This window comes from Staurois parvus, unplaced genomic scaffold (genome assembly GCF_062004578.1).
Source record: "Staurois parvus isolate SC_StPar_1 unplaced genomic scaffold, SC_StPar_1.0 ptg000059l, whole genome shotgun sequence".
Lineage (NCBI taxonomy): Eukaryota > Metazoa > Chordata > Amphibia > Anura > Ranidae > Staurois > Staurois parvus.
In genome coordinates, this window is record NW_028317855.1 from 12,371,952 (window position 1) to 12,387,872 (window position 15,921).

General features: G+C 42.3%; 1 protein-coding gene across 1 annotated transcript in view; it reads right to left on the reverse strand.

Annotated features, from left to right (window-relative positions):
- The window catches only part of SLC22A3 (solute carrier family 22 member 3), a 294,105-nt gene that overhangs the window by 47,615 nt on the left and 230,569 nt on the right, over positions 1-15,921 (reverse strand). The window contains exon 4 of the mRNA XM_089668612.1: positions 411-579. Within this exon, the coding sequence (XP_089524738.1) occupies positions 411-579 (169 nt within the window). The remainder of the gene's footprint in view (positions 1-410; positions 580-15,921) is intronic.

Sequence of the window (15,921 nt, forward strand, 5' to 3'; positions counted from 1 at the left end):
TTTTGTAATCTGTGACCCATTGGGGAGACTTCCCTAAACTTCCTGTCCCGTAGCCTAAACCCCCTCCAAAGTGAGGGAATCCCAGGGTGTCACTAGAACTAGCGTCCCCATTGGAAGAGTTCTCCTCTATTCCTGTACTGGTGTCAACCCAAAATTTGATATTTTACTTTGCCCTGTTTCTTTCAATGATAGTGGTAAACAGAAGGCGTGAATCTCCCCAACGGGCACAGACAGCAAAAAAGCAGGACAGGTGTTCTAGTCCATCTCCTCTCAAAACTAAAAAGGTTTTGCTTTTAGTTCTACTTTAAGATCAGCAGGCAGGAGCTGTCAATCATCAGTAATCATAAGTACATCAACTAAAAAACAGGCAAATACGAACAGCCACGTAATAAATCAGTAATGATAATTACCAGTAATAAAGAAGAAAGAGGAAATTTGGCAAAGAAATAGCCAACTGGATGCCTTGCCATGTAGGAATCAAATAAGCAATACCAGGAATGATCATGACTCCCAATGTGAAAAACATCTGAACGACAATGCCAACAACACGTCTTTGTTTTGATCCCACCAACTCTGTTACTGTAAAGAGGAAGAAAACAAAGCAATTATAAGTTTGCAGCATGGCTTTTATACTGATGAATGTAACAAATCATATTAAAGCGTTACTAAACCCAGGACCCTGCATTCACTATATCTGGTCTCCCACAGTACACAGAACATGAAAGTGCAATTATTTTAGTAAATATAAACTGCTAAATACCTTTTCGCATCAGCAGTTAGAGCAGTCTTGTGACTTCTATCAGTGTCCAACAGAGCACATGTTAAAGATTGTAGGAGTTTTCATCTTTCTCTAGGAGGATGCAGAACCTTTGACAACTGTCTGGGCAATACTGATTGGCCCTGTGCTAATCACATGTACTTACCCCCCTCCCCCAAAAAAACACCTCTCTAGCAATACACTACAAACTGATCATGTGCAGAGTGAATCCACACAATATGTATTATCAGGAGATAAGAGGGGGACATTGGAAGAAGGGGAGGATCAGAGAAATCAGGATCAAACTGCCCTTTGACACAATGCAGAGGTTTAACCCTTTCGGTTCCACAGTTACTATAACAAACAAGCTTTACTGCATACACAGACTGATTTTACTGTTGTGGGTTTAGTAATACTTTAAGCACATAATATACCAGTAACTAGCAACCATGTTAAAATGAATTATTAAGGATTTAAAATGCTATATAAGGAGGAAGACCTATAAAGAATGATCAGCAGCAAACAGCAATATAAACACCAACATACTTAAAGCTGGCGAAAAGGTAAAAAATAAAGTAAATTTGCACAAAAACGCCCTCGAACAACATCTGCCATCACAGCAGATGGCTTGTAGCTCTCAATGAACTGCAAGGAGCCTGATGAATGCCTTTGTAGTTCATTCACAAGCCCTGCAGCTTTCAGGCCGGTTCACATTTGTGCATTTTGTATCTTGTAGCTCAAAGCTCAAAAACGCTCAACAAGCAAAAAAGGGCTATTGAACCCTATTGTTTTCAATAGCCCTTGTTTACATCTGAGCGTTCTGTCGCTTGTAACAAAATGCCTGTCTCAAAACAGTACAGGAACTACTTTTCAGGCAGCATTGAGCGTTTTTGTCCCCATAGACATAAAAGGAAACTCCTGAAAAGCAAGAAATGAGTGTCTGAGCATTATTCACAGTTTCAGCTCAAACAGCAGCTCTCTGCCCTTTGTTAGCTTTCCATTGACAACATAAAAAACACCTAGTTGCAAAAAACGTTTGACAAAAGCAGCAAAAACATGCAATTCTGCTCCAAAAACACTCACAGCTCTTGGAAAAAAAACACTTGGAAAAAAAAATGCTTGAAAATGTGACGCTTAGGTGTGAATATAGCCTCACAATAACAGCCCATACAGAGGTACAAGCAGAAAGCTGTATGACTTGTCTGCAGGAGCCTGACATTGCATCCATAATCTAGTAATCACAGGTGAAATGCTTTGCAGGGGAATAAATGCACTTTTTTTTCCTGCAAAAATTGGCATTTATTTTTTCCCCAGAGGTGAAGTTCGCTATGTGGTTGTAAAGGCTCAAGGTTTTTTACCTTCATGCATTCTATGCAATAAGATAAAAAACCTTCTGTGTACATCAGTGCTCCAAGTCCCCTCAATACTTACCTGAGCCGCATTGAGATCCAGCGATGTGCATGAATATGCCCCTTTTTAACCAATGATACCACAAAGCTCCTAATTCACTCCCTGGTCATCCCTTGCCTCGACTACTGCAACTCCCTCCTCATTGGCTTACCTTTACATAGGTTATCCCCCCTTCAGTCCATCATGAATACTGCTGCCAGGCTCATCCACCTTACCAACCGTTCAGTGTCTGCTACCCCTCTCTGCCAATCCCTCCTTTGGCTTCCACTCGCCCAACAAATAAAATTCAAAATACTAACAACTTACAAAGCCATCCACAACTCTGCCTCCAGCTACATCACCAACCTGATCTCAAAATATCAACCAAACTGCTCTCTTTGATCCTCCCAAGACCTTCTGCTCTCTAGTACCTGTGTCACCTCCTCTCATGCTCGCCTCCAGGATTTCTCCCAAGCTTCTCCCATCCTATGGAACTCCCTACTCTAATCTCTCCGGCTGTCTCCTAACCTATCCACCTTTAGACGATCCCTGAAAACCTTTCTCTTTAAAGAAGCCTATCCTGCTTCTACCTAGTAAACTGCCATTTATTTCCTCCATCAGCTCATCCCCTCACAGCTATTACCTTTTGTACCACTCAAGCCTTCCTCCTAGATTGTAAGCTCTAATGAGCAGGGCCCTCTGTTTCCTCTTGTACCAAACTGTATTGTAACTGTAATGTCTAACTTCATTTTGTAAAGCACTGCGCAAACTGTTGGCGCTATATAAATCCTGTATGATAATAATGAAAGCCTTGGTTGTCCTGGGTCTTTGCTTCCTCATTGGCTGAGACAGCACGTGGGAGCCATTGACTCCCGCTGCTGTCAATCACAGCTAGTCAACCAATGAGGAGAAAGGGGGGCAGAGCCCAGGCTCCGTGTGTGAATGAACAGCTGCTTGCTATGGGAGCACCCGACAGAAAGGAGGAGCCAGGAGAGCCTGCTGGGGCCCTGAGAAGAGGATCCAGGCTGCTCTGTGCAAAACCACTGCACACAGCAGGTAAGTATAGACATGTTTGTTAGTTTATGGGGGAAAAAAATGAACCTTTGGTATTGCTTTTAAGTTTCTGATGTGAGGGTTTTCATGCCTGAGCTTTTTTATAGGGGAGAAACACAATATGGCAATATAGACACGGAGAAGCAAAATGCAGTGATTGCAAATTTGTTTGCAGACAGCTTCACATTACATCTGACATTATAGCAATATAGCATTAAAAAAACGCACAAGTTATATAAATTGAAATGGCAGAAATATTAATTCCGTATTCTAGCAACACAGTTATGTTGAAAAAAAGACAAGTCTATGGAGTTCAGTCAAATAGAAAAATTATAAGTTAAACTGAAAATCTGCATATACAGACCTCACAGTTGGTCCAGCGACGCCTTTCTCTAGACCAACTGTGAGGTCTGTAAGGCTCCATTCACACTTATGCGACTTGTTATGCAACTTTGGGGTCCAAAGTCACATGACAAGACACCCTCCATGTTTCCCAATGGTTACCATTCTTATCTGTGGAACTTCAAGTCTCAGCAACTCCAAAGTAGTTTCTGCACTACTTTGGTCTGACTTTCATGTGACTTGAGGGCCATAGACTTCAATGTAAACCCTCCAAAGTCACAAGAAAGTAACACCTGAATGTTGTACATTCCACTTGTGTGCATCTTTGTACAGCAGAAACAATTATCCTTGGTCACAGCCAAAGTCTGACTCATCCAAAGTGGCATTAAAAATCGTATTAAAGTTGCATCAAGTCGCACTGTAAAGGCACAATGAAAATTGCGTGATTTTTAAGTCACACTAGTGTGAATAGAGCCATAAGCCTTATAAAGCATGGTTCACATTTTTCCAACAGAGAAAAGAAAAAGCGGGTTTAGGGTTGAAGGAGTCCAGAGTACAGATCTATTCTTTTACTTCCATGAATGCTCAAAAACATGGACTGCGCACCCAGTAGGAGTGAAATTATAGTGGAGTTGTTTTAACAAACCCTTGATCACTTAAGACAGGGGTGTCCAAACTTTTTTCAAAAAGGGCCAGATTGGATGAAGTGAACATGGTGGAGGGCCGAACATTTTTCCGAACATTCTTTGAACCATTACAATTAAATGCAAATAAATTATTTTATGCCAAGTTAAGTGCAAACGACATACTTTTCATTTCATAACATTAAGATCAACTGACAGCTGAGTTTTCACAATGTATTGAAAATAAATTTTAAAAAAACTTACCTGCACTAATGTGAAGGGTGAAAAAGGTAGCTGGAGCTGAAGTCTCTGCTCGGCAGCCGGGAGGGGAAGAGAAACACACTTCACGCTGGAAGCCCGGCCCTGACGTCGCCGCCCTCTGTCGCTCCCAGCGCGGCACAGTCACGCATGTGCACTGCTCTCAAGCAGAAGACTGTCTGCCACAGAAGGGAGGGCCGTGCGACAGCCGCATTTACACAGACCAGGGAGAACGCGCCGCAGTCAGGCATGCGCACTGCCCTCTGCTCTCATGCAGAAGACTGTCTGCCATAGAAGGGAGGGCCGTGGGAGGGCCACATTACACAGAGAAGGGAGGGCTGTTGGAGGACCGTATTAAACCGACCCCCGGGCTGTAAATGGACCGCGGGCCGGACTTTGGACATGCCTGACTTAAGAGAACCACTGCATAAAATGTTTCAGAGAGCATCTCAACTTCAGCAGAGATTATAATGTCCAATCAGATAGACCCAATGTTTTAATAGCAGAAATTTTGTAGTGACCATATGTAGAAAAACTGCATCTTTGTGTTTCACTTTCTTATATTGGAAATATTTGATTCATAAACTTTGTCTTGAACAATCCTACTCATTGTTATGTATATTTAGATTGCATTTTATCAAGTGTGATATGCTAAATTTTTTTCCTCTTTCCATACTGAATAGTCGTAATGCCACAATGTTAAAGTCCATTTGTCATCTGAACGTACCCCTAGGTTAACAGAATAGGTTAACAGAATTGAGCTTTAGCCAAAAATTTGAATAGTAAATTCTATGATCCACCTCAGATTCTCATGAAAATCCTGCTAACCTAAATCCTACTTGCTCATTCAAAAAGAAAAAAAAATCCCCACCCACTGACATCTAAATATTTACATTTAAATATGTCCCATGTCCTTGTTTTCTTTTATTATACCCAAGTGTACACATCAATTATAACACAACAGAATTTTCTAATAAGTGTACATTTATTAGTCTTGGTGTGCTAATAAATTAAGGGTACTCTCACACCATCATTGTGAATAGGCATGGTTCAGCCACTTGGTCTGGTTTTCATGTGTAGTGTGAGTGCTCCAAACTGCACCCAAGATTGCAGTGTACCTTGCCTGGGACCACCTGGCTGAGGGGATCCTGGGCACAGTTTGGTAAGGTTAGCTTCATTGTGACTGTAAACCATGCTGAAGCACAATTCTCTCCATAGAGAACTGTGTACCAAAACACAGATCACTGGTCTTGTTAGCAGGAGAGTGTGCCCAGGAACATGCATTTTTTCAGTCAGTGAGTGCAGACAATTGGGGGAGTGGGAATGGGGAAGAATCTAACTTGGGCGCAGGTCAGTTTAACCATCCTCAGTGTGAGTGCACCCAAAAGTAGCATACACTCACACTTAAACTGCACAAGGTGTTTAATGGTATACTTATAGGAAAACACTGAGCAGCACATTTTTCACTGACATGGCATTTTCAACAGATAAGTCATTCTAAAATTTCCAGAATGTTTAATTTATCATAGCTGGCATTCTGAAACAAACTAGACATAAAATTGTGCCTCAATAAAATATTCTGTTAGTTACACGTAGTTTAAGTACCTGAATTAAACCTGGTATCAGCCTCTTGCAATCCCTGTACAGAAAGGTTGGCGAGTGAGAGATGAAGCAGTACAAGGAGCTTATCGGTTCACATGCTGATAAAGAGCATGCTGATAGGAGGAAAAAAAGTGTGCGGTTTCTTTTTTCACTGTTTAGTCTCTGGCTGGGGCAGGTCTAGGACAACCTGGAATGATAAGTCAGGTTGAATAATGAACATCGACTTTAGGAAATCTGGAGATGGAGAAGCACTGTAGAAGACAGCCTTGGATTAAAGATGAATGGTGCAGCTAAAGCTTTTTTTTTTTTTTTTAAATGGGCTTTTGTATTTGTTTTGTCTGGAGTTTTGCTATGAAGCAAAATTCAAGAGAAGTACTGGCAGAATTGTTTACATCACTGCTGTCATACAAAGGTTTGGTGATAACACAATACGTCTGAAGGTTCTTGCTGCCAACAAAGTTGCTCAATCTCAAAAGTGCTAAATTTTTACTGATAAAATTGGGTTGGCGTTTGTTCATGCTTACACTCTCAAAGTCTTGTTTGAGTGTATATGGCCATAGCAAGTGGACTGTGTGTGAAGCAGCATACTACATACAGTGAGGAACAGAAGTATTTGAACACCCTGCGATTTTGCAAGTTCTTCCACTTAGAAATCATGGAGGGCTCTGAAATTCACATTGTAGGTGCATTCCTACTCTGAGAGACAGAATTAAAAAAAAAAAAAAACAGGAAATAACATCGTATGATTTTTAAAGAATTTATTTGTCTTGCACTGCTGAACATAAGTATTTGAACACCTGAGAAAATCAGTGTTAATATTTGGTACAGAAGCCTTTGTTTGCAATTACAGAGGTCAAACGTTTCCTGTAGTTCTTGACCAGGTTTGAACACACTGCAACAGGGATTTTGGCCCACTCCTCCACACAGATCTCTAGATCTGTCAGATTTCGGGGCTGTCGCTGAGCAACGCGGAGTTTCAGCTCCCTCCAAAGATGTTCTATTGGATTTAGGTCTGGAGACTGGCCAGGCCACTCCAGAACCTTGATATGCTTCTTACGGAGCCACTCCTTGGTTATCCTGGCTGTGTGCTTCGGGTCATTGTCATGTTGGAAGACCCAGCCACGACCCATTTTCAATGCTCTGACTGAGGGAAGAAGGTTGTCGCTCAAAATCTCACAATAAATGGCCCCATTCATCCTCTCCTTAATACAGTGCAGTCGCCCTGTCCCCTTTGCAGAAAAGCACCCCCAAAGCATGATGTTACCACCCCCATGCATCACAGTAGGGATTCTTGGGATGCAACTCATCCTTCTTTTTCCTCCAAACACGACGAGTGAAGTTTAGGACCAGAATGTTCTACTTTGGTCTCATCTGACCACATGACTTTCTCCCATGCCTCCTCTGGATCATCCAGATGGTCAATGGCAAACTTCAGATGGGCCTGGACATGTGATGACTTCAGCAGGGGAACCTTCCGTGCAATGCATGATTTGAAACCATGACGGCGTAGTGTTCTACCGACAGTGACCTTTGAAACTGTGGTCCCAGCTCTCTTCATGTCATTGACCAGCTCCTCCCTTGTAGTTCTGGGCTGATTCTTCACCTTTCTTATCATCAGTGATACCCCACGAGGTGAGATCTTGCATGGAGCCCAGTCCGAGGGAGACTGACAGTAGTCTTTAGCCTCTTCCATTTTCTAACAATTGCTCCAACAGTTGATCTATTTTCACCAAGCTGCTTGGCAATTGCCCCGTAGCCCTTTCCAGCCTTGTGGAGGTCCACAATTTTGTCTATGGTGTTTTTTGACAGCTCTTTGCTCTTGCCCATGGTAGTAGTTGGCGTCTGACTGACTGTGGGGTGGACAGGTGTCTTTAAAGAGCTCAGACAGGTGCTACTAAGTTAGATTAATGAGTAGAGTAGAGGTGGACCTTTTAAAGGCACAGTAACAGGTCTTTGAGAGTCAGAATTCTTGCTGTTTCTTAGGTGTTGAAATACTTATGTTCAGTAGTGCAAGACAAATACATTCTTTAAAAATCATACAATGTGATTTCCTGAATTTTTTTTTAAATTCTGTCTCTCAGAGTGGGAATGCACCTACAATGTGAATTTCAGACCCCTCCATGATTTCTAAGTGGGAGAACTTACAAAATCGCAGGGTGTTCAAATACTTCTGTTCCTGACTGTATTCTAAATTAACATATTTCAAGAATAATAGTTCACTGAATTAAGAAAAGAGAAAAAAACACAAAAAATATGAATATGTATAGGTTGTATAATAAGAAATACATTTTGTTAACCCCTTCCATTTGCCATTGGTAACAATTTACCATTTGGAAAAACTAGAAGTGAAAAAAAAAATTACACATAAAATGGATTACTTTCAGTTAATATGAATGTCACTGGTTAACCAGTTATAAACCTGAGATAGGCTCCCCCCTTTGAAAGATAAGGCACACAACCATGTATCAGTTTACAGTTAAGAGTCCATGCACACTGGCTAAAAATAAATAAACAGTGACAGTATGCATGGTCCCTAATAGTATAAATATGGTCAACTCTTAATGACATGGTGTAAATTTAGCTGCTGCTAAAGCACCCCTGGCAGTGTTAGATTGTCCCAACCCTTGTCACATTCACTTACAGTATGTTCATGAGTTGGCCTTTAAATACAGTAGGGTTCAAAAGTTTCAAAACCTGTTGAAAATCCTTTTTTATATTTCAATGGTTTTTATTAATTTTAAACGTTTTAAACAAAGAAGGACTGAAGCAAAAGGCTCGCCCACACAGGGGCTATCAATGGCACATAAGGTATAAAAGGAATAATGTTACAACACCAGCAATGGAGGAGGTACGCCCATGCAGGGGCTATCAATGGCATAGAAAATTCATATATAAAAAAAACCCACAGTGTTATAACTCCAACAATGAAGCAAACCAGACACAGGTCTCTACCGCCTCGCAAAAATCATACAAAGACAAAAAGGAAAGAAGAGTAAGAAAAGGTAAGGAAGACAAGACCAACAGCAGGGAACCAGGAGCGCCAATACCGAACAACAACCTAGACCCAGACTAGCCGGAGAGAGTGTGGGAAAAGCATATTGCAACCATGGCTCCCAGATTTTCAAAAATTGGCGTTGGGAGTCATTACGGATACTCGACATCTGCTCATTAAGCATCCAGGACGCTGTTGGCAAAGCTGTTCAAAGACAGATTTCTGGTATGGAAAGGTGGATGTGGAAAATCCTTTTTTAAATATAAATTGAAACTTATTCACCAAAATTACATTACATTGGATCAAATGATGGTGCAGACATTGACAGTTACAACTTTTTTAATATATTGTAACTTTTCTATTCACAAAAATGTACATTAATCCAAGAATCTTGTTTTTAACATTTTGCAGACCTAACACTGCAGCTTTTTGCAGATATTCAAGAGGCATTTCAACCTACTCCCATCTGCACATCTTTCCAGAGTTAGGACTTGCTTGAAGGGCTCTCTCTAACCTCCATCAAAGACATGTACTTTAGCTTCCTGTTTGTTCATCAAAGTAGGTCTGGCTGGAGTTAAAAATATGCTTGAATTATTGTCCAGCTGCATGATTACATTAATACTAATCAAGAACTGGCCACACAATATGCTATTTGCTTCAATGTCCTAGATAGCATACTATGAAGGCACTCATCCACCATCCTTTTATTCTACATCTCACATTCTCCTCCCTGATAATTTCACTTAAAAAGCAGACTCCAAAGCCCATAATAATGATTTTTATTTATCCACTGTCAAAAGCCTATGTTTCTTTGTCAATTTTAACTTATTTGCCAGATTCAGATTCAACTTATTCTTTGACTCCAGGAGGGGAGTTTAACAGTTTAATATTTTCATTTGCAGATAATGTTGGTATTTGGTGTTCATTTAAAATAAAAATAACAAAAAGGAAGGTCCTGAAAGCTGTCCATTTCTAAAAGTAGATATTCTAATGCAGGGCTTAAAATTTCAAGTCCTGAGCTACTAGCCAGGCCTTAAGAGCTACTCGCCACCAACAAACACACACAAACAGAGACACCTGTACACACACACACAGACATGTACATACACACACAGAAACATGAACACACGTGCACAGAGACACATGTACACACACACATACAGACACATGTATACACACACAGGCACGTACAGACACGCATACACACAGATACATGTACATGCACAAAAATACACACGCACAGACACATGTACATACATACACAGACACATGTACATACATACACAGACACATGTACGTACATCCACACACATGTACATACACACACAGACACGTACACACACACATACATGTACATACATGCAGACATGTACAGATACACACATGTACATACACACAGACACATGTACACACAGACACATGTACGTACATAAAAACACACACACGTACATACACACACACAAACACATGTACACACACATACATGTATATACATGCAGACACATGTACAGATACACACATGTACAGACACATGTACATTCATACACAGACACGCACACACACACGTACACACACGTACACAGACACACGCGCATGCTGTTAAGTGATCTCTCCTCTCCCCTGAAGCCACCACTGGCTCACATAGAGGATCATGTGACCAGAGTGAGCTGAAATTAGGTAGAGACACACACACACCCTATAAAAAGTTTCAGTACTTTGTTGTTCACTCACAGAGCCGGGTGCTGCACTCTAGATGGAGGCAGAGAGCACAGCACACACTCCTTCCTTTGCTTCCACTGCGCTCAGCTATTGAGCAGTCTGACGGCTCCCAGTGCCAATGACAGATCCAGCCTGAGCTCCGAGCCTGCTCAGCAAGACGGCCCTGGGGGACACACTTGCCTCCACCATAATTTCCACTCGCCATTGGCGAGCAGGCGAGTGGAATTTCAAGGCCTGTTCTAATGTACTTATCCTCATTTCTTTCTGCATCTAGCCCAGTCCCTTTTTTTCTTTTACAGCTAGATCCAGTTCTCTCCATCCCACAACAGTAGCAAACACCATCATTTAAACTAGTAATTTTATTCACTGTTGGATGATTGAAATAAGTTTCATTTTCCAAAACTACAATATGCCAATATATAGAAATGTATTTAGGTTCAGCCGTTTTTAACCTGAAATTAACTTTTTAAATACCAGTATCTTGCAAACCAAGGAAAGACCACTTTCAGACAGACGCAAAAATGTGATTCATCTATAGTATGCTTCTGTAATATCCTATTATAAATTAATTTAAGCATGATTCATTAGGCAGGGCATTTGAGAAACAGCTGCTGTGACTTTGCAGTCACAATTCTAAAACAGACTTTAAGCAGTAGTCCTCATTTTCACTTATTAATTCTGTCGTAGTTTTGTAGGGTAATAATCAATTTAAATGTCAATTTGCAAAAAAAACAAAAACAAAAAAAATACCAATGACCAATGCTCTCAAAAACACATTTCTAAGTGAATACAAACTTAACACTAATGTAAATTTGGAGAAAAATAGTCCTTTACAGTATTTTTTTGCTCAAATACAAAACATCCTTGAAAAAGGAAAGTACTGCATAATATACACTAGCTCAAGCTATGGTATGCTTATATACAATAACATCCTTTTAAATTGGGAGATCCTATATTATTTTATCTCTACTATTAAATTAAATCTCAAGACTGGGACCATTTTCTGGACACCCTCCCTAACGTCCCCAATTCAGAAGAAAAAATAAAATTACACATGTTGGAGACTGCTTTTTGTTCTATTATCAATCCCTGGATTGCTTCTTTAATCAAACCAGACTCAACAAATCCCACAGCTAAAGACTGACAACCTATTAAATTCTCTATCACTATCCTGGAGAACATAAAAGGCCACGATGCATGTGAAATGTCAATCAATTCTTCCACCACTCCTACATATCTCTACACTGATCAGTGACTCAATCTCATTTGGCGCAAGACCAAGTATCACCCACCCAATGTAAACATTTAATGTTGGACTTCAAACCACAAATGCACATTAACCACTAGGGGACCGCTCGCAGTACATATACTGCTACAAGGCGGTCCATGTGCGCAGGATCACGTATATAAACGTGATATTGCATTCCGGGGAAGAGAGCACGCGAGAGGTGCGCGACCGCCCTACCCGCGGCATTGATCGCGGCTGTCAATCACTGGGTCCCAGGACGGTGATTACCCGCCGGAGCCTGGCGATTGCCAGCAAACACTGACGGGGAGGAAGGCTGCATTGTTTTCAATGGAGCTCTCCTCCCTGTAAGCTTTCAGCACACTGTTCCAGGATCGCTGAGCTCAGCCTTCCAGAAAAGTGTGTAACAAAGAGGTACACACCCCCGGCCCTAGTAAAACACTCCCCCCACACAGTTAACCCTTTGATTGTCTCCAAATGTTAACCCCCTCCTCCCCAGTCCCATTAGTACAGTGTCAGTGTTTTTTTTTTTTCCACTGATCACTGTATTGGTGTCACTGGGGATGCCATTGACCCCAAGTCAGTTCCCCCCCAGTGTCAGAAATTCCTGCAGTCCCACCATAAGTCACTGATTGCTGCCATAAGTCGCTGATCGCCGCTATTATTAGTATAAAAGAAAAAATCCAATATCTATACCACCATTTGTAAACGCTATAACTTTAACGTAAACCAATTAATTTACACGAATTGGAATTTTTTTTAGCAAAGATATGTTACAAAATACATTTTGGCTAAAATGTATGATGAAATTTGATTTTTACATTTTTTTAATGGGCATGCTTTATAGCAAAAAGTCCAAAATATTGTTCTCTCAAAATTATCGGCCTTTTATTTTTAAATAAAAAATGCACAGGCGATCAAATACCACCAAAAGAAAGCCGAATTTGTGGCGATCAAATACCACCAAAAGAAAGCCGAATTTGTGGGGAAAAAAGGATGTAAATTTAATTTTAGTGCAGTGTTGCATGACCGCGCAATTGTTAGTTAACCACTTGCCTACCAGGCACTTATACCCCCTTCCTTACCAGGCCAATTTTCAGCTTTCAGCACTGCCGCACTTTGATTGACAATTGCGCGGTCATGCAACATTGTACCCATATGAAATTTTGATCATTTTTTTCTCACAAATAGAGCTTTCTTTTGGTGGTATTTAATCGCCACTGGGCGCTTTACTTTTTGCGCTATAAATACAAAAATTGCAAAAAATTTGAAAAAAAAAAAGTTTCTTTGTTTCTATTATAAAATTTTTCAAACAGGTAATTTTTCTCCTTCACTGATGTGCGTTGATGAGGCAGCACTGATGGGCACTGATAGGCGGCACTGATGGGCACTGATAGGCATCACTAAAATGCACTGATAGGCAGTACTAATGAGGTGGCACGGATAGGCGGCACTAATATGCAGCACTGATAGGCGGCACTGATAGGTGACACTGATGATGGGTACTGATAGACAGCACTGACTGGCATCACTGCTGGGCACTGACTGGCGGCACTGACTGGCACAACCCCTGGGCACTGACTGGTGGCACTGACTGGCAGCACTGGTGGGTGGCACTGGTGGGTGGGCACAGGTGAGTGGCACTGGTGGGCACAGGTGGGTGGGCACAGGTCGGTGGCACTGCTGGGCACAGGTGGGTGGCACTTCTGGGCACAGGTGGGTGACACTGCAGAGTGGCACAGGTGGGTGCACTGCTGGGCACAGGTAGGTGGCACTTCTGGGCACAGGTGGGTGCACTGCTGGGCACAGGTGGGTGCACTGCTGGGCACAGGTGGGCGGAGCTAGTGGGCGCACTGCTGGGCACAGGTGGGCGGAGCTTGCGGGTGGCACTGCTGGGCACCGATCATCTGGGCACTGATCATCAGTGCCCTGATGATCGGTGCTGATCCCCACTCTGACAACTGCCGGTTCTCGGCAGCACTTTCCTCACGATCTGACAGCGTGAGGAAAGTGCAGCCGAGAACCGGCACTTGCATTTCCCTCTGATCAGGGTGTCATTGGACACCGCTGATCAGGTGGTAAAAGGCCGCTGTGATTGGCCTTTTACCACATCACGTGATCAGCTGTGTCCGTAGGACAGATTGCCGTCAGTACACCAGTAATCACATTTAAACACTTGATTGCCAGGAAGATGCTCATACACAATAAACCTCCATTGATAGTATAGTGTCTGAATGGATCAATATCTTTGATCAGATCAGCACTATACCAGCATTCACATTAGTATAGCGTCCCCAAAAATGCAGCATTAGCGGGATCAGCCCCGGCACCTGCCAGCACCTGCGTTTAGCCCCTACGCTTACCCCCCCCCCCCTTCTCCCACAGCAAGTGCAGTGCCAGAAGGTCACTGTCACTTGATACATTGCACACATAACCGAAGTGTTCGCAGAATAAGGCCTGATCTCTGTTAGCACTTGCTGGTAAATTTTGATGACTCTCATATGCAGCAGAGTGCCAGTACTACTACCTTTTGGCGAACTGGTGAGCATTAGTGGTCTAGTACATCCTGGTCTTTCACATACCTCTTATATTGTAAGCTCCCAGGATCAGGCCCTCCTAACCCTCTTGTATTGAACTGTATTGTTGCTGTATTGTCTCCTGTTATAGTGTAAAGTGCTGAGCAAACTGTTGGCGCTATATAAATCCTGTATAATAATAATAATAATACCAGCACTGCAGTATGACTTGGCGCCGTGGCGAGTCCCATAAGTGCAGTACAAGCTGGTGCGGTGGCAAGCACAAGTATTGTCCCGCAACCACCAAAAATTTGCACACAGGCCCGTAGAGCCCCTAGTAGCCTTCTAGATGTGCTTGCAAATTTCGATTGGCAGCCCACAAATTCTGCAGCACCCATACTTCACCCATTCACTGCCCAACCCGGAATTCAGGTGGAAATAGCAAATTTAACTCCTCCCCTTGATTTTTTTCTAGCTGTTTTTCACAGAAGATCTGTATTAGAGATGAGCGAATCGAACATGACGAAGTGGAAATCGTTCCGAAGATTTGGAAAAATTCTATTCGCGACGAATCCGAAGATTAGCAAACTTCGGATGCACGAATCGAATTTTCCCAAAAATGGCGGCGACATGTGTGGCCACGGAGAAAATGGACAGAGAAGATGGGGCGGGGATCTCTGGGAAGGTGCGCAGACAAGGCGCGCTGACCCATAATGCATTCATGACATGTGATCGCATTAGCCAATCAGCAGCCAGCCAGCACTATAAATCGCGGCCATCTTAGAATTCTCCATTAGCCTCCGGTCATTCAAGAGACAGACCTGTCTGTATTAAGGGACAGAGTTAGGGCCACAGAGACTTTAGGGCCACAGAATCGTTACTCAGGGACACAGAATCGTTACTCAGGGACACAGAATCGTTACTCAGGGACACAGAATCGTTACTCAGGGACACAGAATCGTTAGTTAGGGCCACAGCTATCAAAGAATCGAAAATTTAAAGTGACATACACCCTTTTTTTTTTTGGTGGCTGTCGTGCACAGTTGGTGCTGCAGTTTGCCGATTGTGCAAAATAAACTGACTTTCTGCTTCACAACCACTATTGTACGTTCAAAGAGTTAAATCCATTTACACGCCGGCTGGCGGTAATATTTTTTGGGTGATTAGTGCATTCCAGTGACATAAATGTACAGTTTACAGCCAACGGCAAGCTGCAATTGACCGATTGTGTACAATAAACTGACTTTCTGCTTCACAACCACTATTGTACGTTCAAAGAGTTAAATCCGGTTTTATTTTTGGGGTGCTTATTGAATTAAAGAGTATGTCAGACAACACGCAGAGGAGTGGCAGAGGAGGCAATGTTTCAGGAGCGAGCAGACGTGGCAGCAGAGGAAGGGGTCGAGGCAGCACTAGTCGCAGCC